We start from the raw sequence: 27,390 nt of genomic DNA on the forward strand, positions 1-27,390 counted from the left end.
ATATAGACTATAAAAATAAAATCAGGAACAAATATTTATACGAAATCGAAATGTATAGAAATAGTTTTACAAAATCATTCAAAAGCTTCGCGTTTTACGAACAAGAATCAATGTCAGCTTTCGAATCATGTTAACAATTGAAAATTAAGACTTCTGCAAGGTCTGTAGTTAGAAATAGCCGAGAAACTTTGTAATATCGCATTACTAGTTCGGATAATAACATACCTTTTACGGTTTCAGTTTAGACCAACGAAGAAACCTGATAGCCTTGTTTAAGCAATACGTCAACTACTTACACGTGACGTTACAAGGAATTGGATTGCTTGCGAAAGCTAATTTGTTATTCCCTTGTTTATACCTGTTCTTTAAATTAAAATATGGAAAATGCACAAAGAAGTATATGTCATTATTTATCTAATAAATTTTATTCCTAATTATAATTAGAAGTTATTAAAAATAAAAATAATTACAATAAATGCTATTTAATGATTTTCCATATTTTTATCAATACGTACATAATACGTATAGAACTGTGATATAACTGGAGATTTCAAATATTACTGAATTAAGAAAAATTCTCAATATTCGATGAGTAATGTCATATGTTAAATTTGCCTCAAAATATCGATACCAAAATTTCGAGAAGATTCGGAGCAATAAGTAAATTTTGTATTGCAAGCCAAATATCGGACTAAGAGAGTTATCGTATTACCGATTGGAATTGGCTTCTTCTATTTTGACGCATCCGTATATCATTATTTATTCCACAGAGTGTCACCCAATTTATTTTAAAAATACATCGGACGTGCGAGTTGACGAAAATGTGCAAAATCAGGTCACAATATATATTTCACATCTTGTGTAAAATATTGAATAATAATGGTCACTATCGTTTATAAAAGAAATTGAATCCTGAACTATTAAACATATCAAAAAATCATTAATCCATTACTCGCCTAAGATATGTTTGAAGAGGCGTGTTGCTTATTTTTTTTAAAGATGAAATAAACGGGTTTATACATAAATTTTGCTGTAAGATCTTTCTTATTAAAATGCAATCTTTACATTATTATTACGTAAAAAGTGTACAGAAAATTCTAAAACACGTTATTATTAGCTTGATATTAATATTTTAAATTTATTATTCTAATCAATACCCGGAAGGCAAAATATCGTCAAAAGGCGCAAATTCTATGAGAAAATCGGCATAGCGCGATACATCGCGATTATATTTGCCCATTAATGTTACCTCGATATGACGTTCTGTAATTAGGTCGTCGCTTATGCATACACATTGTGTGTGCGCATTTTAGGCGCCCAGCGCGATAAGAGTTCATTATGCGACAATTTATAAAGCTTTTTTCAAAGGAGATTAATATTTCTTTCTCGTCATCTTAATGTATTATCTACAATTAACCAAGAGTATTAAAGATGCACCAATGAAGAAAAAAAGAAATTTATATTTAAAAAATGCACATTACGAGATGAGCAATCAATAACAGAAAAAATTACGTTAAAAGGTTTATTGTTTAAAATAAAATAAAACATCCAAAAAAATTGCTAAGTTACAAAAAGGAAGCCATAGAAAAAATTTATTTAATAAATATTTTCGTACGTGTTTTTTTTTTATATATATAAATTACTCGTAGAGCAATTGATACAGCTTGAGACCAGCATCTGTCGATATAAACGCATAATTAAATTTTGTTTAATAAAGCATATTACACAAATATGTGAGTATATATAAGCCGCCGGAACAAAAATACCTCGTCCCTATTACATAACAAAAACGAGATGAAACGGAAGTAGAATGATTTATTTGCCCAGTCTGCGTGCAAATGCAATATCGATACACAGCAGTTCCCACGTGTATCTACTCAAATTGGCTTGTCTGTCGCGCGATAGAATCTACCTTCCCAAATAGCACAATCGAATATCGTTTACGTCATCTCGTATATAGTTGCCTTGCATGTATCCCCACCCCAGCAATATCTTATTCTTAGCACTCCTTATTTTTATCAAGCAAATTACATATTTCTGTCGATCGGGAAGAAAAAAAACCAAAACTTATATCGAGCTGATATTCTTCTCATTTATCGATTTAATATCTCTAATGACAAAAAGTATAAGTCCAATTCTAATCACTACGATAAAAATCACGAGTCTCAAAATTCGATAGAGGATGGCTTCCTATCATTTGTAATCGATTTTTTCGAACAATTAACCGTGCGTAAATTCGCACCCTGCCGTGACAATCGCCAGTACAGACATGCGAACGCGCGTTTATTAGTCGCGCAGCAACACATGAGACGACTAACGAAAACTCTCAACTCCGACTTACCTTGCGTGCTGCCGTTGGGCTGGCTGGCCTGCGGTGGCATCACGGGATAGAGAGGCGAGGGATGAGGCGATGGTTGATTGCTGCTGGGCGGTCCTGCAGTAGAATGCGGGTTGGCAGTCGTCGGGGTCGGCGTGGCCGAAGGTACCGCTTGTTGGGATTGCTGCACGTTACCGACGGACGTGGGTGTTGCCGCGGGGGTGCCGTCGCCACCCCCGGTGCCACCAGCCACGGTACCGCCGGGTGGTTGTTGCTGCGACGGCTGTTGTTGTTGCTGCTGTTGTTGAGGCGTTTGTTGCGGCGACGGTGGTTTTTGCGCGTCCGTCGCCGACTCGCTTATCGTTTCTGCAACGAAAAGCACGATCCAGTCTTGAATATTAATTCGCCCGGATCTCGCGGTGTTCTTGGAGCGCGCATTGTTTTTAGGGATACCGCTGGTACTCGGATGTGATTAATTCGTGAGCATCCGCGGTGTGAGCCGCAGTTTCCAAGGCGCGGTTATGAGAAATTTGCATGGCATTACATGCGCAAAGGTTAAAAAAGCAAAAAAGACGTTAGGCTTTTTTTTATTAATATGAACTTCGCGACGCACACGTGAAGAATTAGCGCTCCTTCAACAAAAATATTAAACAATGGAATATTGGTTAAAATTGCAAGGTAGAAAAAACAAAGAAATGACGAGAGTATACAAAGGACAAATGGATCAAATTTATAGATGGGTTAAATTTAATTTAACGTAGAAAGGACTCGGACATCGACCCGGGTGGAATTTCAAAGGTCGGGTGTTTTTGGTGAATAGCTCGAGTTTCACTCAGTCATATTAGAACTCAGAACAGAAAATCACAGAACGTAACAACGGTTCTGTGCAGTCAACAATATAATTATAGACATCAGTGGCGTCACGTTAATTCGGTTCACCGCGGAAACGGCTGCGACGTGTAAACTTCAGAATAAAGGCAGTAATCTCTATCGTCCTTATAATTCTAACGTTTCAGAATCTAAATTTTAGCAAAAAATATATGTATAAAAAAATTTAACACGCGTTAAATTTTATAAAAAAATAAAGGTGTAAAAACACACAAAGGAGTAGAGATATAAATAATTAAAAAATTTTTAAAGAAATTTATATTTCCTGTGTATACTATACGGCAAAATTTATACGTAACAAATATTTTTTTTATATTGTACACAAAACATCATTGCGAAAAAAAGGTCTTTTCATTATCTGCAGCTTTTCGAAACATCGATATTCGATTTGAACACGTAACCTGGACAATAACATTGAGCCTTTTTTAATGTATATCTGATATTGCTATCGATGTTTTTCTTTCAATGTGCTCACTCCTACACGATATCTCACAGTATTTTCCGCTATTCATATCTCCACGTTTCCCGGGTCTCCATCGATTTTGTGGTTAATTTAAATAAACGTATCTCTCTCTCTCTGTCCACGTAGTAACGCGGGATGACGTACATTGATAAGTAGCCCTACATCATCGTCGCGTCTACCGCACCGGTAAGTTCCGCAACTTCCTGCGATAATCTGACGAAACTGCGAGCGGAATACTTTAATTGTTTAATTACAAAAGGTGGGATATGTAGAAGCCACGCGTTCACTCAAAACTTGTCTCGAAAAGTTCCGACTGTTTGGACGAGAATATGACTGATGACGGAACTCGCAAAATAGTTTTGGAATCAATGGGATTCCCAGAATTTTCGTGACGAGAAACACAGGTTTAACTATCATTACGTGTTTAAGTATAAAGGAGAAAGATAAGTATTAATTATATATCTCTGAAATCCTTTTAATTGAGCGGTGAGGAAAATTAAAGAAGTGTTTTGAAATCTATCTTCTCTCTGCTAATTAGCCTCATCGTCTCGAGTTTGTCGTATACGATGTCTCGGAAATCGCAAATATTCTCTTAATCATAGATTTCTCGATAAACATAAAATTTTTATTTCTTTGACGGAAGTAAGAAGCTACTTATAATAATTATATTTTCTTCAAAAATTGAAGTAATTATGTTAATTTTATATATCAATATCGATTGACAATATTTCTCGAAATTTTATATTAATTGACAGTAATGTTTCTGGTTTCAAAAAAATGAATTGTTTATTAACATCTATTATACATATATTGAACGCGAAAAGATCAACTAACTCCACGTTCGAACAACACGTGAAACCACTTGCAAGGCCTCGTACAGATCGTCGGTAAGAAGGATCACAGTGGTATCACATCGCGATAATGCCAGCAGATACACGTTGTTATCTGTCTTGCAGCATAGCAAATGATTAGAGAGATAACTATTTCAAGAAACATTAAACGTAAATTAGCTTGAATGATTAATCGCATCATTTTGGCGCAAAATACGGCTAATAACTAGTCACGAGTCACGAAATTGAGAAAATTGAGTTCGCGTCTGCTACACGGTAGTGACTGTAAAACGCAATTACGACCTTCACCATTGGGTGGCAAGTTGTCGACACCCCAGCACTCTGTTTCTCGTTTCCTGTGCAATTTGCCGAAGGGGTGGACACCACTTTCGGCGCGCCAGGTAAACGGACTCGGAAATATCTGTCTGGCGTGCAAATTTCAACAAACGAGGCGTACCGAGAAAGACAATAATAAAAAACTGGTTGATTTAAAAGATAAAATTGTCATATAAAATGGCAAAACAACCAATCAACGAAATAATTATCGACAAAAAAAAATCCGTGACGTTGAAGAAGAAAGATTAGTGCCGAGCAAATCCGAAAAATGACGTAAACATAATACTGAACAACGGAATACAAGTACAAAAAGAAAAAATTAAAGGATAAGAAGATGCAAACTTACCATTTTCCGGAAACGATGTCGACCGTATCACGGGCAGTAATATCCCTTTCTGCACCAATTCATCTCTGCTGGCACGTACTGAGATTTTTCTCTCGAGCGCTATTAACAAAGACAAAGAAAACGAACGCGAAGGTCATTACGCTGTTTGCTCTATTATCTGCAGCGTTATTTAAATATTTTCACAATACAATACCGCACATGGCAAACGTTTAAAACAACTTCGAGCATAATAAATTTAAGACGTAGAAATATATAATTAAAATGCGTTAAATATCGTTTCTTCGTGCAAAATGCAAACATTTTACTTAAATGCATAAATTAAATTTAATAACATTCATTATTTTAAAAATGCAAAGACTCTTCGTGATAAAGCAACGTCAACCACAAAAATAACAAAGCACAAAATCCATCATTAAATTTTTTCATTACAAACAAAACTGTATCGCGTTTAAATTGAACTATTTTACATCGTACATTATTTACTCACACAGAGAAGCGGCCTCAAATTTATCCGATTTCTTTTTCCGCTTCCACTTCCAAGGTTTGAAGAGTCTACCGAGGGCAGAAAATTTACTTTTTCTTTCCAAGGGCGGCGTTCTCGCACCCGAACCCAGACTATTTGTTCGCAGAGCAGCACCATTTTGCTTTTTCGCTGTAACAAGAAAAAGAATAATGTTATACAATTTATATTACAACGCTTTTTCATGCCTACGTAGAACAAATTAAATTCTTGATATAATTAAATTTGTTGTCATTTTTTCAAAAATACGAAACCCTCGCGTGTTAAATCACTCTTTATAGCATTACCTAATACTGTTTACATAAAGTCATGACATTAAAATTGATAAGACACAGTATATGTTGCGATTTTAAGAACGGCTACTTGAACGTATAAATTTGAATTGATTACTTGCGTACGGATACAAACTAATGTTATCTTCGTTCGCAGGATTATCAACCCGGAGTACGTTATCCAGATTTCCCGCTTTTCCAGTAAAACGTTCAAAGTTTCCTATGTTACCCGCGTTTACCGACCAGGGATGCGAGATTTTCCAACCCTCTTATCGGCGTCCGTAAGGGTAGAAAATGACCAATCGATCTATTGCATGGTATATATTCGACGAGAACCACGGTATGTTTTATTAAAATCTATACTGTGTATATCTCAGTGCATTATACTTTAAAATATATGAGAATTCTAATAAAAAGGAAAATTCTAAAATACAATTTTTGTATCAAAAACTTTTCTTATTCTTTTACTTTTATAATTTGTCCTTCCCTTTCTAATTAATTTATTTTTATTGCCAGAAGCAATGGTACAACAACTTATGTCACCATGAAAGTCAATACTCAACAACTCAACAACTTAAATGAATTTTCCCTCGCGATACCTATTTTGAATTCCAATCACGGCGAAGCAAGAAATGTTATAGCAAATGCGGTCAATAGAAATTTGATAAAAAGAGATTTACTAATTTTAAAATTCATCATAAATTACTCGTGTCATGTTTGTGAAATAATTGCAGCAAATATAATTAAATACTGACAAAAAAGTATATATGACATAACAGACATATCAGATATATTGACGCTATATGTATATACCTATGCAATGTAGTAAAATATAAGAAAAACAAAACAAATCAAAATTTAACAAATTTTAACAAATTGATAACTTTGTGTATATATGTCAAAAAAAATTTTTTAAAATACTTTTATTCGTATACATGCAAATGAAATTAAATTTATCTTCGGCAACGAATAATCGTTTACTGCTGGAAAAAGACTATGCCCGAAAATAAAAATATTTTACAAATAAATATATTTAATTATAGATAACGAAATTAGCTGAGCAAATCTATAGATTCTTCAAGATTTGGGAACGAGACTTTCGTCTTGTTCTCAACTCTGTATATCTTTATCTACTTCTTAGAAGAAGAAAGAGTTCTTTTAAAAGACCGTTCTCTGAATGCGCCCTTTCAACCTGCACTTATCGGCCATCTAACTACCTTCTTGTTTGTAACGCCCTTCGTACACAGTCACTACCCTCTTGCGTCGAGAGAGTTACTTTTCTACGTAAGAACAATCGCCACGAACGTGAAGGACTGCAATGTTCACAATTCACCAAATAAACAAAATATGAAAATCACAGATATCGTAAGAAAATTTTTGTTACAGTTACGCGTCAAGATATTTTATTCTTAAAAATTTTTAAACCTAATATTAATATTATATATTTACACTACATTTAATAATTGTTAAATATTGCGACAAATCTAAGGAAGACTGCTTGCAATAATTTAGTTATTCGCGTATTTAAAAAAATGTAAAATGGCTTGTTTTTAATATACAAAGTTTGAATAACACACGTTATTCGTGCTTGAATATATGTGCTGTTAATACGATAAAGTTAATAGCTTCGAAATCTACTTCATGGAAAGAAACGATAAGACATCGCTAAGGGAAAGAAATATGTCGCCCTATTCGCGTCGACGCCTACCCTATGGTGGTGCATAATGCAAAACTCCCGTATATCTCGGGAAGTTACGGAGCGGCGACGGAGGCGAGGGTGAAATGTAGCGGAAAGAAAGTGCGTCGTGTGCGGCTGAACGCTGTCAAACGACGATTCCGAGGAACCCCGTGGGGAATAATGGCCGATAACGTGCGGTAGGGCAGTTTTGCAAGCGTAAGGTAGAAGCGGCCGATTACAGCAGCCTTAAGCACCCCTTGGGGACACTCGTGATTCCCACAACGTCTTAGAGAAAACACTTCTTGAACAGAGCGATTTCAGACCGTGACGAGCGATGTACATCAAAGTCACTTAAATGACCTATCGCTTAATTAGCCGCCAAAGCGTTAATCTTCTCATGGCAATCAAGAAGTTACGGCAAAGTAAGCATCAGAAATAGAACAGTCCTTTGACCAGAAAAACACATGTCATGAGAAGTAACTTGAGAAGTAAAAACGTTGCACTTAATTATATACAAAAAGGCCTGCAGTTCATAGAAACGAGCATAATTCAATAACATTAGATAATGATTGCGACATTCACAATAAAAACGCAATGAGAAACGCGAAAATTAAATTTTTCTTATCAACTCTCTAAAATCTTTCACAAGATCGAAACAAGCTTTCGTATTTCCAAATGCAAAAATATGAATTTGCAAATATATCGTCTAATTTTTATCTTGGAGTTTAATTTAAAATATTGTTATTTCAATAATACGCTCTTAGAAACAATTCAACGACATACTTCTAAATAATCAAACAAACAGAAATTTTGTTCTGGAAGCAAAACACACGCAATATTAAGTTTTGCTTTATCTCTCGCAGAATTTTCCCTTTTTCTCACAGAAGAAAAGAAGAGTACATGCATGGTCCCGATGCCAAAGTGGAATAATTGACGCCACAAAGCACTTCCTGCTGTTCTGGGAGACCTATTCATGCGAGCCGAAGATCGGCAAAGACTTTTGCACCACATCCATCGTCTACAGACAATGACAATATTAACGCAATAGACCGTATTCGTCATTGTTCGAAATCATACAGCGTCTTAGACGACGATCATCTTACTCTTGATATATGCTATACAACACGAGGAAAAGATTTAAAAAAGCCTATTCGTGAGATACGAGCTTTTAATCGGTATAGCGCTTAAAAATATTGCAAAGTAAATCATGTAATAAAAATAAACACATTTCAATTTCTTCAGTAATAAAGAATATTTTTTACCATAAGCTTGTACTGATAGAATTTTAAAAAATTCGGATTAAGAAGATTATTATAATCCATTGATTATACATTTTGCATTGTAAATTGGAAATTAAAATCTTCTCAAAACAAAGTTTTTAATAACTTATATATATATATAAATGAGTGAATAATCTGAGTTCTTTTTTTTTAAGTTATAACTCATTTAAACTACAAATTCTCATTTTACGATATGGTTACAATTTGATCCAATTAATCCTTAATTATGACGGAGATCAATCTAAAGCGCGCTGATCAATAATGAACTATTCAAGGCGCTATTGTCTGTGGGTATGTATTACATTGCACCATATTTCGTAATTCCAAGTTAGAGTGATTAATGTGCAAATGAGGCATAACAGACGTTGGTACACGGATGTTTGCAGATATTTAATCCGGCTTCGATAGTAGAGATCGTGTATAAGTTTAATGAAAATTACGTGAATAGACACCCTGGATTTCGACGAGCCACAATCGTTAGTCATCATTATTGAATAATTTGCACAACAAATGTTTGTATTAAACACATAATCAACATTAAAAAGAGAAGGAGAGACAAAACAAAAGATCTATTAAAAATCGATTATTAATGTCATTTGTAAAAATAATTTCACTAACCCCTCGTGTTGAATATTAAAGTGTTCAAATTTTAACGAGTAACTGAAAATCACCACTGTAAATTTATAATGTAGTTATTCGCAAATATTGATACGGATTGAGCACAAGTTAATGCCATGGCATAAAACCGACTACGCCCAGAAAATGTGGGGATTCAGCCATAATCGGTGCCATGCCTTTCACCATAACAAAGCGAAACCGATAAAAGATCTGCGGGTTTTACCTCCCGCCGCTCGGCAAGAGTGAAATTCAATATAGAACTCGACACATTGATGAATCGCTTTCACAGAGGAAGGAATTAATTATTATCATTAAAACAGTTTGAGGGGGAAAGTGAGCGTAATATGTCGTCTAATCGAGTTGCGGCATCGACGCGGCAACCGGACAAATGAACTTGAATACCGGTCGTGCCGCAGCGATGCGTCGCCACTCGACCAAGAGCTAGGACTGGATATTGCCGCTATTGCTTCGATGCAACAGGCGCATCTGATATAACAATAGACACGCGTTATTGTCAACGAGTCTTGGACCGTACTGGACAATCCCGCAATCGACTGACAATGAGCAGTTCGACGGACTAAACAGAGCGATAGAAATCTCTTGAACCGAAGCTCAAACACTCGCTATATCACAATTTCCAATTACTCGTAATAAAATCGTTACAGCGTGAACATTCCATGAAATTATGGACAATAAACATGACGATTAAGCTTTACTATGTTAAGATTTAGTGAATATGATTATTTGGATTGCACTATTACTTGACAAAATTTTTAACATCATTTTTGACGTTAAATCCTATTCCATTATTATATCAACTTCCTATTTTATTATATCAAACGAGAATTACGAATCCTGCGTTACATTTAACGCGTTAACGCGAAACATATGTAATTTCAATTATTAATAACACAATTCGGTCTTTAACCGACTTTTACCCAACAGTATATTCTGATAGATCATGGCATACTTTCTTTGTAAACTTTTTGAATTTTTGCAATATCTTCAAAATTGAAGAAAATATAGTACACGAAAATGTGCGTGACGTCATAATGTTGTTGCGAAATCTTTTGAAGTTGCCGTCATCAAAGAAACTTTAGAAAGCTATAACTTTCTCAAATTTAGGTTTTTTTTTAAATTCAAAAAGTATTAAAAATCGGCTTAGATTCTCTACATTAATTATGGATACCGCTTAATAAAAAAATTTTACTTGAGAACCCAATTCATCATACGTCCAACACGTAGACAAAGAATTACCACAGTCACATTAGCGTCATTGTGTCGCAACGAATATTCGCGCGGAGCGCGTGGAAGACGCGCGAAGATACGCGTCATGTCGTCGTATACATATAATGACGACGTGAAAGACGATTTGTATTCGGCATCGGGCTGCGTCGCGTATTACGATAACGCGGTTTACTGTCACGGTGACGTAGCGGCTTACATCGCGCCATAAATCATCGCTAACGGAATAATAAAGACCCGCCCGCGCGTACACCTTCCTTTCCGTCTCGCGGCACAGCAAGCGACGCGACGGACTCAGAGCGGATGGAAAAGTGCATAGATAGAAAAAGAGTTGCGATAGTTATATAGCTATAGCATGTTGCCGTGAGCGTGGCGATGGTAACGATAGCAGCGACGGCGGAGGAGGTGGAGGCAGAGGCAACGCGTCCCTCGCCGTCAAGGGATGCTGGGGTGTTGCTATGGTGATATCACTTTGTTTTTCATTCTCCAATTACCTGGCCGCTGGTTGTCAACTTGAACCCCTGATACATTCCTGCCGCACTAACCTTCCGATATCTCGTAAAGATGGCTGAACGTAATAATTTGTGTGCTGAGTTACAATACACCTCGTTAGGCATCATGATCCTTCAGAGGCAGCTAATTTCTATCCTTATTACCTTTTGTTATTGTACGTTAAGTATATATTGTATGTGTACTCATTTTGTAGGTATGTTCTTTATAAAGAATATATCTGCTAATTTATTTCAAAACAGGAATATATGTATATGTATATCGTCAAAAAGCTTATAACTTGTTCTTAAATAATTAATTTTTGTACTGTTCATACTGTGAAAGAATTGTAATCATTTGACTGTTAATCAATCTGCATTAAAATGTAAATATACTTTACTGCATACTTTGCATGCAGTAAAGTATTAAAATAAATATTGAAATATATATTAATGCATCTTTTCTCGTGACAAAAGCGACAATGCCTAGTCAACGGAATAACAGAATACGCGAGTTATCGCACAGTGTCACATTTAATTATTGTTAAATCGACACCAGTTTCGTGATTCACGATTCGAGCGCATAAAAGCCAAGTTATACGCAGAGACAGTTCGTATAACGACAGAACCACTAAGTTCAAAACCATGCTCCTCGATAACACACAGAATTTCGTGCCACAAAGCATTGGAAACCATAAAGGCATGCCCACTGTTATTCGCTTACCCTATCAGAATATCCTCGCCCTCTCCGAGGTCGAGGGAGGGTTACAGAGAGGTACAAAGCTTCGGGTCTCTATTATTCGCTTCTCAACAAGAGCTCTAAATGCTCGTTAATTTTCAGCAGCATCGTCAACGTACTCTTTTACGATTACTTTCATAAAAAGAGTTTTGCATTTGCGATTATTGTTAGTGTAATTAAGTTAGTATAATTACGTATATCATAAACGTTTGTTGTCTATTTTAATTATTAGATAAGTACTTTTCATCAGAGAGGAAGACAGAGAGAGAGAAAGAGAGAGAGAGAGAGAGAGAGAGAAAGAGAGGAGAAGAATATCTCAAAAGTCGATTTAAATGAGATATTTGACTTATAAAAATTACTAAAAATATTTTATATATACATACATTAAGTTTCAAACTTATGAATCGTTATTCTTCACTTAAAAAATGTTTTATTTTTTACATAAAAAATAAATATCACATAGGCGCGTTCTCTAACGGTTTCAATTTTGCTATTCCATTCAGTCTTTAGCTAATTGTTTTACTTTTGATTGAACAATGCGTCAATAGCTCGACGAACATTCGGAAACTTTAGAAGTTACTTAGAGGAAACTTAGAAGTAGTAGAACAAAAATCATTCGACTAACGATTCGGTACGAGTTGAAAGACGAAAAGACGTTTTTTTCCTTTAATGAAAAGTTGACTTCTTCGATCATCACCTTGAGATTTGGTACAATTGACCGAGGGTCGAGCCTCCGTGGATTGAAATGTAATTATACTGAAATTCCTCTAGGAAGAATAAAACTGAGAATACACATCAGCACATACTGTTCTGAAATTGTAGTAATTTTGGGCGCAGTAATTGACACACGCGCGTGCTTAGCCGCTTGATCGATATAATAGACATTTGATCAATTATAATAGATTGCATAAATTATAATTAGCAAACGGATTAGAAATACGCGTTAACCATAAACCAATCAAATTATATCACAAACAACGATCCATATCTAAATATAATTGTATAGAAGAGCTATTTATCGAGCTCTAGAAATTTAATGTATGTATACGTATAGATAAGTTTGCAAACAATTTAATTAAAATGCGAATAATGATCTGCACTAATTAACAATAACTCGAACCTAAAAATAGTGTCGGTTAAACCTGATCTAACCTAACCATAGACAGAATACTAGAGAAGTGGATCCTGTGTGTGTGTGCAATTACTGGGAATCTAATTACGCGTCAATCGGATTTAAAATTGACTTCGAGATAAGAGTCAACGAGATATCGACGAGATATCTCTTCTATTCCAGAGAGATATGTTTTCCCAAGTAAAATAAAAGAAATACGCGCAATATAAATATCGTCAATCTGTGTTTCCATGTCAAAATCCACTCTATTTAAATCCGTGAGTTTCCTACAAGTTCCTAGACGAGTGCACTCTTAGCGCATTATCTCGACGAGTATATATACGTACGCAACGTGTATGCGATGTATTACGTTATTATTCAAATCATAAAAAAATACCGTTACTTTCTTAATACGTCAGTATTCTGAGCTTATTGTTCGGAGAAATAGAAATAATAATTTATCTCGAGAGATTAATGACACTAATGAGAAATTGTTATATTACTACTCCCGAATCTACTGCCCGATCGAAGGTTGGCGGAGACGAGGGAGTATGCGTTTCACCGAGGTCGAAATCGTTGTTATTGTATTATTTTTATCATCTGCAAGATACTGTAAAATTGCAATGTTGTTATCATATTTTAAGATATACGAAACATCACTGGATTTAATAAATTCACGTTTCGCATTAAATTATAATAATACTGCAATATAGCAAAAAACGCGGGAAATAGCATTACCGCGACGATCAAAAATACTCTCGACATCGTTCAAATATTTTTCCTGTTCGTTCTAAATTCGATGAAACGCAGACAGAAAAGTAGTTTTCCGTCACAGAGCGGATACGCGGTTGCGCAAATAAAAAGTCTTAAAAGCGCCGACTCTCATCCACGCTGTCCGCTTCTCGATCGTTCTCTGTGCCGAGCGAACGTAAAACCCTACAAGCTGTTTATATTGCGTTATGTGCTTGCAGTGAAAGCTTATATCTCGCCGATAAACGATTAAATCACAGCTTCGAATGCATCGCGACGACAGCCAATAAAGATTTTATTCTTTCAGCGTAACTCGTAACTCGAAACTCGTAAATAATAGTACCTACGATCTTTGTTGTTGTAAAAAAATGATGAATAAACAGTGACAGTTACGAGATATTACTTGTAATATTTACATCTTTCCATATCAAATTCTATTTTTCACAGTTATTTTGATAAATAAATGCTATATTGTTAGAGATGGATATTACAAAAAATGTATAACTATATGGAATCGAATTACCTTTGTCACATGATGCCACAGCATATGAGTGTATAAACGTTGGTTTTTTTTAATAAAAATATTGTTTTGTCATTTCCGTTTTGTAACGTCGTACATAAGTCACTATCACAAATTGTTCCTTTACTCACGACAAAATTTCGTAGAAATATTCAGTTATAAGTAATGTTACCGAGTTATAAACAATTTGGAAATTTTTTGCCAAAAATAAAAAATTTTACACAAAATTCTATCCGCTCTCGAAGCAATAAATTAATTTCACAAGTTAAATTGATGCTTAATCTAGTGCTTAATTCATATCTTCATATATAATGCAAAAATAAAGCTGCATCGTGTAAAAGATGACAGTAATGATTCCAATGTGTTAATGTCCGTGATATTCGAATTAGTGAAATTCAACAGAGGTAGTTCAAGTTCATCTATCATTCAACTACATTCTCGTGATACTTGCCAAATGTAACGTTGCCAAAAATGCATGTCAACTTATTATGTAAGCTCTACGACAGCATTCGATAAAGTAATTGAAATACATACTTTTTTCGAAACATTCCTCGTATCAAAATTATCAAAAAATAGAAAATTATCAGCGGACATACACATATATTAATGCATTATCGGTTGACGTCAACATTTTACGCAGTATGGAAAAATAAAAAAAATCGGTATATGGATTCAATACAAGATAATTTTTAACATTTGTGTATTTAAGTACATAAAATCTATTTTTAGACGATCATTTAACGCTAGTTCTCACAGCATATATTTTCAGGCAACCGATCTATAGTGTTACTTATGTTATTTATGATATTATATGATATTATACAAAATAGCACTTATAGTTTTACAACGATACGCATCAAGTATAATGGCATTTTCTCGAAGTCACCGTTCGATTTCATAAATATGTAAATAATTCAACGGTGAATGTTCTCAACCTTTCACGCACAAAAGAATGAGGATGGCGACTGGTGTTATTTTCGGCCCACTTGTGCCGAACGGCGAACAAGCCAGCCTTATGAATCTATATGAGCGTGAATCATGCTCATTAAACAAGGTTTAACATGCGAAGTGGAATCGGTCGTTATTCAGATAAGATACTTCGGCACTGACTAAGCAATAAATTCGATCACATTGATTATACCTACGCATGTTTATCTACTTTCTCAAGCAAAATCCAATAACGCGCGAAGCGAAAGTAATAAGCGTCTCCATTATTTAAAAAAGCTATTTAACGATAACTCTTCTCTTTTAGAAAATAAATACCGTTTGCTCCGGAATCCGAGAAATCGCGGAAAATCGGATACTGTCTTGTGTATTGCGCAAAAAGAAACAAGATACTGTATATATAAATTGACTTATTCTTCGTAAGCATCGAAAAAACATTCGCGTCTTCTTCGATTGTTATTGTAAGTTTGTAAGGCAATAAATAAAAATGCAGTTCCCAAATATCCGACGTATTATAATGTATCAAAAAATATGGGTTCAAAAAACGCTATTGACGTGCTAATGATAATTCTCGGATGTAAAGGGTCCCGCCCGGTCCCGCGCGTTATATGATTTAAAAGTTAATCAGAGAAGTAACGTTGACGGAAATAAGCAGTCCTTTAAATCGCGCGAGCATCATTTGTTCTATCATCCAGCGCTCTTTCACACATTCGAGTCCGACGACACCGCAGAAACAACTGAACTCTGCTCCGCGGCCGCACAGTTCCCTGTTCCCTATCCCTACTCGCGTTCGATCACTTAATAAAACCTCCTCTCTCTTTCTCCCTCCCTCTGTCTCTCATGTGTTGCGAGTGTTGCGACCGCTCCTGTACTACTAGCACCGTTACTCGCCATCCCTCGTAGGATTACGTTCACATGTATATGTATATGTGCTGCTGTACAGTGTACAGTTACCACACACCGGTAATGCGTTTACGTTGGCCGTATACAATGCGTGCAATAATATACCTACGTAGGTCACGCGAGCTTTCCCAACGTGTGGTTATAGTGCGCTAATTATTTCTACAAGGGAACAGAGCACATATGTGATCGAAGTGATCTGCGTAAAAGCGAGATGTAGCGACCATAATATTTTTTAATCAGAACTAGAACGACAGGAAAAAGAATGAGAACAAACACCGTTTTTGAAAAGAGAACAAAAAACGAACTGAACCTGTCATTCGTTAAACGTACCAAATAGCATACGATTTTTGTGCAGCTAAAATAAATTACAGTGAAATGAAAAAACGTGAGCGTTATTAACAGCGATATTTCGGCTTGAAACTTTTAAAATTTCAATAAAACATCGAATTAGTTGAAACGTAACTTTTAGACTATTTTAGATAAAAGAGCAAAAAATATTTTAAGAAAGAAACATAAGAAATTAATGTGGTTTCTCAAACAAATTTGAATGTTGTATAATGTAAATGTAAAATAAAGTGCAATTATAAATAAATAAATAAAAGTTATAGCAATGTTTAATTTCTTAATAAAATACAAATATCATATTACTTAGGAACTAAAAAAAATAATATTCGCAGATAATAGCAAATTTTAAAATAGGAAAGATGAACTATTGCCATTTCTACAGCACTTTACTGTTGCGTATGCACACATATTAATAGGATCGTTTATACCATAAATAAGCACGAGCTTCCGGTTTAACATGCTCGAAAAGTTAAACGAAGCGTTCGTAAAAAGCTCTTTTTTATCGCATCCGGGATATAATGCATGTAGATAAAAAGATAGGTTTAATATTAATCTCCCTTTCTCCTAACTCGGCCACATATGCATTGCTACTCGATACAAACTCTATCAGAATATCCCATATACTTTTGATAGCAAATTAATATTTTAACCTAATTATTTATTCATATACGAATACAAAGATTTAATCGTTTATACACTTTTAAATAAGCATATCTAGAATCTATTATATGCATGGTAATTTGATTAAGCTCTGAGCATTGAAGTGAATAAAATGTTTAACGAACCGCATTATTATAACAAAGGTTTGCGACCTTTCACGATTATAAATGATACCGCACATAGAAGTTCCGCTTTAAAGTTGCATAAGTAAATACGCGATAAATATTTGAAATTTTTTTCGTATTTTATTGTTCATGACGTTGCCAATAATTTTTATTTTTATTCTTGTTTTCTCTTGCTTATCACAAAATATATGTATATATGTACATAGATCCTAAAAATCTCAAATTGAATGTAAAAACACGTGAGAAAAGATGTCTGATGGAATATTCATTAATCATAGAGCGTTAACTTTTTCCCATAGTTCTTTATCATTTCTGAGGTTTTCATTTTATGAAAAATATAAAAATAAATTGCGCAAAAACGTATCGAATATGTCCTACATACCAATTTAGAATTAAGAATAATTTTAATTAATTTTGAATCAAATGATAAATCTTATCATCTCGAGCATGACACGAGACCACGAAATTATCGCTATCATATAATCATATTTACGTGTCACGGAAAATCAAATAAAAACAAAAATATCACAGCTGTTATATTAAACAGGTTTGAAAATTCTGACTTGTTTGTAGTTATTACGCATCCGAGCAAATTACTTTCCCTCTCTTTTCTGATGCATTTCACTGTAACGTAAAAACTCGTTACCAAAATTGAGCCAACGACGCTTAAAGAAATAAGATTCGATTTTCTGATACCTATGCCCGAGGCAATAACCTGAGAAAAACGTTTCGTAATAAACTTTCTACTCAGCAATCGCAGCGTGTTGACAATCGAAATTCAAAACATTCACTTTAAATCTTAGAAATTAAAATATACGCAATGTTTTCTGCAACCTGTATAGTTGATCAATGTAAGTATAAAACTTTGAAATAACAAAATTTTATTCATATATAAATTTACTACGTGCATGACGTGTAAATTTTTAGAAGATGAATAATACTGTTATTATATTATCAAAAGAAATAATAACTTAAAAGATACCGAGTACTATATATAAAAAAAGCTACCTGTAAAATATGAAGCTTAATTTAATCTTGCACCTCGAGAATGGGCGTGAAGTGTTTTGCAACGTAATATTTAAAAAAAAATTGCCACCGCATTCAGCGCGACGCCACAAATTTTTTAGTTGACAATTGGACGTTCTGATTAATGACTGTGCGTCGAAACTTAGAACACGTACCACTACAATTAAGCTGCTTCGGATAGCGAATTCCAGTTTCGACCGTGCGCCTCCAAGTGTGCGGTAGATTAATTAATTAAATTTACCGGTTAACGCAACGACCCATGAATTTAATTACTTCGATCGCTGAGGAATAAAATTTTGGCAGGCATCAGCACGTCAACTTTTCCAGTAAACAATATAAACGCAACAATTATTATTAAACTGTTTTCAAATATAAATTACGACTCATAACATCGCATCTAATTTAGGTATTATCTCCACCGATTATAACACTCCTTATTAAGCAACTTCACATTTAAAATACACATGCACCGCATAGTAAGTATATATTATAAATCTGATTCATAATATATATACTTACTTGGTTCATAAACCAACTTGATAGAATTATTTATAGACCGAACATGTTTAACATTATGTCGTTAATATTATTAAAATGTGTATAAACAATATCCTGTTACTTGCTTTTATCTCGATTTATGTTTAAAACATACAATATTCAAATTTCTCGTTTTTCTATGTTTGTATTATATGCAAATTGTATTATCTGTTACGCTAACATTACATTTAACGTTACTTTCTTATCAATAATATCAAATTGTAATCAAATTTTAATTAACTGAGAATATACATATATATATATATATATATATATATATATATAAATCTCTTTCAAAAAACCAGAGATTCGAATATACAAAATATATACGACTGCTTAGATACTTTAACAAGATGCGAGTTATCGTTCCAACTAACGCATCTGTATAAAATCAACATTTACGCGGAATGGAAGTCCGAGCTTTTAAGCAAATTACTCGTTCTTGGCCAGCAACATTAGCTGCAGTTTCGAAAACGTGACATACTTGAGAAACGCGCTCCTGGAGAAGTGCTCGAGGCAAAAGAACATTTCGGAACTTCGTGACTAGGAAGAAGTAACTCTATCATCAAAAGAGGTCAATGAATTTTGCAATCAAAATGAGCATTTGATTCATGTAGCACAGTTCATAAGATTACTTAAGAAACAAATTAACAGCTATATAGTTTCACTGCAACTTTCAAAATTTTTGTCAATTTTGTCGAAAAAACATTAATACAAGTTGCACAAGTTTTAGAACCCCATTTAAATAGGAAGTTCCCAGTTTGAGTATTAACATCGCGGAATCTGTTATCAAACAGTTGCTTACAATTAGTTCAAGTTTGATGATAATTTCAGTTTATAGGAGGAACATCTAGCTTTAAAGAAATGAATAGCTGACAGCTTTATTGCGTAAAATAAACTGGGAAATTTTTGATCCATTATTTTTCAGAGAACAGGCATGCACAGAATCGGTAATAGCACGAAATCCCAAAAATTCGCTGTCTACATCTGTAAAGCCGACAGAAACGACGCGCCATGCGGAGAATAAAATTTTCGCGTTGCGGGCAATCTTTTTCCCCGTTTTTATCACCGAGTTCTCTGTCTCAGTTGCATTTCGTTCCACCAGCGAAAACGTCGGAGGTTTTTCTCGTTCTTTTATTATTCAACGAACTATGCGAGAAAGGTGAAATTTCTCGCGTTACGCTGTATAACCTCGCAAAGATTGCAAACACAATTAACGTAAATTCGTACGCGACTATAGCTGCGAACGGAATTGAGATAGCGTAGTGCTTTTCTTAATTTAGTAACGATGAAAAATAAAAAAAATTAGAAGCTATTTTTTTTATATATCTCCCAAGGAAAGATATTCGTCGGTAAAACAAATCGACTTTGAAGCTATCACTTGTCAAATAATATCATCAATTTGTCGTGAAATCACGTATATAGCAATAATATACACCGTCATGTTCGTTCTCATTTACTTATCTAATATGAACATACTTATTATGTAATAATCTAATATTGTGAACCACTAAATGAGACAATGTGTCCTAACAATTTAATAGAATATACTATCTCTTAACAAGAAAGTTAAGAAACGCATGTTATGCCTTCAATATTAAATATGTTGATAACTTTAGCTCAACATTAACATAGTAATATAAATACTTACAACGCGTAAGTTGAATCAAAATTATTTTGTGTAAAAGAATGTTTGAAACAATTTCAGCGCAAACTGATTTACTCACGATATAAGTCGCCATCAATAGAATTGCATAAAAAAGATCGGAAAGATGTCTGATGATAATACATACCTGCAACAAAAAAGACAACATACGTTTTAAAATATATTATGTAATAACATATATAATAAAATATTTTATATAATAACATATTTAAGTCATAGCAAATTTATTTTATAAACATTAAATAATTTTTTGACATTTTAACTTTGATATATCTTTTATGGATTATGAAAGATACTTGATCGCACACATTAAAATAAAATTTCAAATAGCCTTTTGAATTCTAATTTTTACATCTTAGTTTCCTTAATAAGAAATTTTTCTTTTAAACTTAAAAGAAATTTGATAGCACTTTTTATAACACTATTTAATTCAGCATTATTTAGACGCAATCAAAATGTTAATTAACGTCTCTCGTTCCGATCAAATTTTCCGACTTTTAACATCGTAGCATAATTTTAATCCAACGAATTAGGAAAGAATTAAAAAATTAAAGGACTAGGATACTTCTGTAATCCGTGGTTCGAAAGAGTTAATCCCTTTCTTGATGGATAAATTTATCCCGACGCACCCTTACCAGTTAACGCGCCGCGATAAAAGCTAATTACCCCATGACCTCGATTCCGCTTTCTCTCATGGGCAGTCGCAACTTCCTGTACAAGTTTCGATCGTCTTCTAACCCCGGCGACAGCAATGACGACCGGATACTTCGTTGGTGATTTTGGTTCGTGCACGCGCGTGAGCGTGGGATCGCGATCGCCGAGGAGTTGGCGGATCGCCAAAAGCGCTCGATCGCAAGGGAGAAAGGAGGAAGAGGCTGACTTTCGACTTCCGCTTGAAGGAAGATTCCCTCTCGTTACTCTGCATTATCGTCTCCTTCCTACCTCTTGCACGCATTTCTTTTCTCTCCTTTTTTATAAAATACAATTTCGCTCTGCCTTTTGTCACGATTTTTTTTGTATCTTTTTCATAATTTTTTTTTAAACTAGCTTATTTCATGGAAAAAACTTGATTAATCTACGAATTAATTAAGATACTAATTAAAACAAACTTGATTAAAGATAAAGTAAATCACGGTTGAAATTCGTATTATTTATCATGTTTTTAAATCGACGTGTATACCATTCATCGTGTCACGTTATTATCGTTATCATATAGGAATACTTAATGTGTAGTACCTTCGTTATCTATTCTGATAGAGTTTGAACCAGAATAATAAATTGATTTCTCTGTCTCTCGTTTTTTTTTTTCGTCCTTCGTTAAGCTTCGTTGCTTTTTTTAGCTCTGAAAACGTGCCAAGGCAGAGAAAAAGAGAGAAAAAGAAAGGGCGAGAGAGGGTGAGAGAGGAATATATGGAGGTGCCAAAGAAAAAAAAGACGAGACGCGAGCTCAAAGACCTTGGCAGTGTGCGAGTGACGATGAATGGCGAGCACGATTAAAGTAAGGTCGCTGGAAAAATGTTGGAGTGCTAAGTTCTGCGCGTCGTTCTGGCGCCACGAGTGCGCAAATATGTGTTGTTGTCAAGCAAGATGACTTATCGATATGGGATCGCGACAGATTGCCAGCGTGAATTCTTCAGTATCCGAGTCAGTATCCGACAAAATGCGCGTGTATATCGTCATAATTTGTAGGACATTCGCATATACGGAATTACTGTTGCGTGTCACGATAATCAACAAGATGTACACGGTGAAAATCATAATAAATGTTTATATGAGAAAGTGTACGAAACTATAATAAATTCTCATATAGAAGTATCTATGTACGTTCCCATTTTATCCCACGGTCAAATAGATATCAAAATCGATTACGTCGTTATTGTCAATTTTATCGTAAAAAGCGTCTCGTTTGCTCTGTTGAAATAAATCAGGAATTAGTTTAAACCATGACAACATCGCTAAAATCGTAGAAATGCTGCCTCTCTCACTCCGGTTTTACGTAACGTGACAGTAACAATGCTCCCAGTTCGCTACGAATGCGTGGCATGCAGATTTTGACGGAAATAGAATGCGTGATTGGATTGCCGCTTGGATTGCATAATGACATCTTTATTGATCACGGAGCGACTTTGGAAAAGAAGATAGTCCGTGTATAGATGTTAGGTAAATCAACTTTCACTTAAACGTCTCCGTCAAGATATAAATCTAACAACGATTATAGGAAAATAATATCGCATGCGAGACACACTTGTCACGAAATAAACAAGAAACAAAAAGTGATGCACCGGTCTCGGATCGATACGGTATTTTCTCGACGTGCGTTATAAACCGCACGTCGTGTAAATTCAATTGCGTGCGTGTGAGCATAGCGACGAGGAAACCTTTCCGGAAGATATTTCTAGATGCATTCTCCAGTCGCATCGATCCGACGCACGTCACGTTCGCTCTAACGAAGCGAAGCGCGCTCAATACGCGTCAGTTTTCTACGCCCGTAAAAATATATCCTCCTGAAGAATTAAGATTTCTGCTATTATTTTTCATTTTTCCATATTATTATTTCTATAAAATGCACAATATAATCGTCGTTATCAATATAATAAGTTATTTTGAAAACTTGCAATCGTGATTAAAAGTGATTCAAAGTGATTAAATGAGAATTGAATTTCGCGAAAGTAATAAAAAAAAAACAGGAAAATAGAAAAATAAAATAAAATAAACGAGATTGAATGAAAAAATGTGTGGAACATAAAACAATCACATTTAAACTAAAAATATCGTCGCGTACGGTCGTAAATCAATGTTATTGTTATGAACGTTCTCGGTAATATCAGGAATCTCAAAGAAGGATACACGACTCGGGCTAGTACAGTGAGAGAATAAATATTTATTATACTTTCGAGAGACAAATTAATCGTACCGATAGCTTTCGTGGTCTCTAAGTCTCTACGCTATTGTCGCTATTACGTCGCCAGACGCCAACTCGCCACTCTCGTGACTCTCGCCATCAGGCGGGTGAGGCAGGCCGGGCGGGCGCTCCCTACTCTTCTCTCTCTAGCTCGCGCCTATCTTTTGTTTACAACTTTTACAAGCGAAGCGATGCTGCCCCGCGCCCCGGACCCGGGGGCGCGGGCGCGTTCCTTCTATTTTTCCAGAAGAGTTATTCGGATTGTTACACATATAGATAGAAACGTTACAAGGAACGGAGTAACAATTAAAATTCGACTAGAGTCTTTGTCTCTGTCCCCGAAGGCAGCGTTCTTGCGAAACTATCTGTTTCCACGTCACATAACTATGCGTACCGTAATAATGCGAGATAGCGCGCAACGTCGCTGAATCGTCGAAAGGAACTGGAAAACTCAATGGAAGAGAAATAAAGAGCAGCAACGCGGATGCATGGCTACTTGCTCGCGCTCGATAAAACAACATGATTATGCAAAAGAACGAAGAATAACAGAACAAGTACAGACATTAAATGTTATATTGCATTGCACGAGAAGGAACGCCAACGCCAAATCGTCATTGGAAATCTTTTCTTTCGAATGTGAGATGCCAAAGCGGCACTCCTTCAATGTTTCCACCGATTGATCACAATTCCGACAACTTATTCATTGCGTAAACGATACGATAATAAATGTTGTGAAATGAAAAAAAAATTATGTGAAGATGATAATTTTCTTCTTCAAAATAAATCGATACTTTTTTACATGTCTGAGAATAATTTCTTATGCCTATAACATTCGAATAGTTTGTAGGACCATATGTCGTCATCCGCTTTTATGTGCGCAACAATTCTCATATTTTATACGCGCGAAAGAAACCTGGGTAAAGAACCTTTCGGAAGATTGAATGGAAAATTTATTATGGCTATGCAAAAGTAAGGTCACATACACCGTATGCCGAAAATCGCCCATGAAACTTGCGCAAGAATTTAATATAAGCATGATAATTTATTGGATGTGTAGATTATACAGCCGTAAAGTAATATTGTGCAATTCAGTAAGAACGAAGATGTGTTTTCACATGCTTAAAAAATTAAAAATGCTATTTTATCATATAACAGAATCGTGTTATGAATAACCGAAAGAAATAAAGGTAATTTCTTTCCCAATAAATAATGTTGCTAAATTTAAAAAACAAGCGCTTCTGTAATATATAATAGCATGTGAAAACTAGTCGTTAATTTTCCAGTAGTCATGTGGATACAGTAGTTAATTTTCTACACGTGACAACAAAGTTGCGAGTACAAGTTCGGCGGATACTTTGAGATCGATTTTCCGATACTCTATTATGCATAGTTGCTCGCTTGTGATTTTATTCCGAACAGCCTTGTAACGTACTGTTATCCGCGCAGCCTTAATTGAAGTACTTTTAGTGTTCTTGGTTTTGTAGCTACAATAGCCACTTTGTATTTGTATATAAGCTTGTGTAAAGGAGCAACCCTGGATAATACCCGTGCATTTTTCGTATTTTTTTATGTTTGTCACGCATCCTGATTTTTCTGCTGTGCATTTCTCGAATCTCTTTTCACCTTATCTCTTTAGTTTCATTAGTATTGCAAGCTCGTTTGCTTTTCATTACCACATCTCATCTCATTTTGCATTTTGTATATTGCAAATGTGAATTATGCTCGCTTGATGCACTTGCATCAAATCTAATATTTTTACAAATCTGTGTATTACAATGAAAATAAATATTTCTCGATTGTAAGGAATTAACTATATCAAGTGGTCATTCGTTTTACTCTTCGTTAAGCGATAAACTTGAGATCTCGAGAGACAACAATGAAATGCTCGCGGAAGATCGAGATTCTAGCTAGATCAACAAAGTCTGACTTCTTTCATGCCGTAATCCATTACGTTTGTTTTAGTCTGCTAAATCCTCCAATCGATTCACTTCACTCTCTTCCAAGACCTCATTAAGAACATTTCGTCGGAAGACGTGCACGCGCACTTAAGAGAAACAATGAAACTGCAATGTAAATCGTTAAGCCACGACAATTAAGAAACTGATGTGCTAACTATTTACCAAGTTTAAATAAAACAATTATCGAGCATAGAATTGCGTCTTTAAAAGCGAAATTGAATATCTCCAAGAATATATCGTGTAATCTGAGAGTATCCATTTCTATCCATTTCTAAAATACATATAGGGGAACTTGACTGTAATATCCATTTAAATGTCGATTTAAATTAGACATCAATTAATAATTATATATAATTTTAGAAATATATGTAGAAGGGTATAAATAAAATATAACCGTGATATAATTTCTACAGCTGGTTGAAGTTTTTAGAACGTTCCTGAAGCAATTTAAAAAAAAGTAATTTGTTACATTTTTACAGGAAAGTGTGACTTGCATATAATATCGTTTCAGTTAATACAGAGTCAAAAAATATATATATATCAAATATGCCACTCGCTACACCAATGGGGAAATTTTTTTCCGTAAAAAGACAAACGGAAGTCGGCAAAAAGTTTCGCGATAGTATGTTTAATAACATACTAGAGAAAAATGATCCACACAGACGGCAAACGACATCAGGCTCCAGGCATTTCTACGACTTCGCAGATGCGAAATAGCTGAGCGTTATAAATAAAACGGACGGACGGCAGCCTTGTTCGCGCGACGAATTTAAACGTGGGCGGTTGCATTTTATTTGTACGGTAGAAGGAAACGATCGACGATAATAAATGGCGTGCTAAAAATATTAGTTTCTGAATGGATCGCTTCGATCCATTCGGTTCCGAAAAATCTCTCGTCGCGACTGCGTTGTTTCTGCACGTGTTCTGAACGGTCTCAACTTTAGTCGACTTGTTCCCGAATACTCGACATTCTTTTCAAACAGCCTCGAAAAATAGTATGCCCTTTAAAAATTTACTTATGTGATTTTTATATATGTTCTGCAAACACGGATTATTAAAGTAATATTAATTTACGGGATCAAGTAGTGCATATTCGCAGCTAACAATTTTCCATCATATATTATTACCCGACATCAAGTACGAGATATTATATTCATCGCTTATAAAAAGACTAAGAGCATTAAATCTCAACGAGAGAGTATGCTCTTCCGTTTCCTATCGCCATTCTCTCTTCCTTCTTTTTCTCCCTCTCTCTTTCTAGAGACCGTTATGTTCTTCAAAGCGATCGACATGGTAGACGAACAGGTATACCTCATCCGCAAGTAGCATACAATAAAAGGGTGGGATGATATCACGATGCAGGCACATATCGCGAAAATAAAAATAAGTATAATATGGCGTTTTCAGAATGCGCCTGGAACATGCATCCGTGATCGCGAGATAAATAAGATATGTACACAGGATAGGATGAATCGCGTGACGAAATGACGAATGAGCGGATGTTTCTCCTTTCTCTCTTTTTGCTTCCTCATAGAGGAAGCTTTGTAATGGTGAAAAATTTTTTTTTCTATATTTTGATGGAAATAGGTTTAGAATGTTCTAAAATGTCGAAAAATCATATTAGTAAAAAATGTCCGGAAGTATGTATGTATGTGTGTGTGTGTGTGTGTGTGTACGGATTTTTGTACACGCATCTATTTCTACAATTTTTTAGATACCAGTTTGAATTTTTGCACACAAATAGAGTATCATAGAAAGTATGTCCTCCTCAAATTTTATTGAAATCGGTCTACCGGTATAGATTTTATGCAGATTTTCCTTTTTTGAAAAATATGTTTTACGCTGCCGCTTTCTCAATATTTGAGATAGCGATTTATTTTTAATTTTATTATATTTTCCAGTTTTTTCTACAGCTATTTTCA

General features: G+C 34.9%; 1 protein-coding gene across 17 annotated transcripts in view; it reads right to left on the reverse strand.

Annotated features, from left to right (window-relative positions):
* LOC143898905 (phosphatase and actin regulator 2) overlaps nucleotides 1-27,390 on the reverse strand; it is a 216,109-nt gene that overhangs the window by 123,044 nt on the left and 65,675 nt on the right. For all 17 annotated transcript variants that reach the window (XM_077408775.1, XM_077408804.1, XM_077408795.1 and 14 more), the window contains 3 exons: nucleotides 5,668-5,832; nucleotides 5,181-5,279; nucleotides 2,342-2,683 (listed from right to left, as the gene is read on the reverse strand). In XM_077408775.1, the coding sequence (XP_077264901.1) occupies nucleotides 2,342-2,683; nucleotides 5,181-5,279; nucleotides 5,668-5,832 (606 nt within the window). The remainder of the gene's footprint in view (nucleotides 1-2,341; nucleotides 2,684-5,180; nucleotides 5,280-5,667; nucleotides 5,833-27,390) is intronic.

The sequence above is a fragment of the Temnothorax americanus genome, unplaced genomic scaffold, assembly GCF_048541705.1.
Source record: "Temnothorax americanus isolate GAGA-0224 unplaced genomic scaffold, ASM4854170v1 Scaffold10, whole genome shotgun sequence".
In the NCBI taxonomy this organism is placed as follows: Eukaryota; Metazoa; Arthropoda; class Insecta; order Hymenoptera; family Formicidae; genus Temnothorax; species Temnothorax americanus.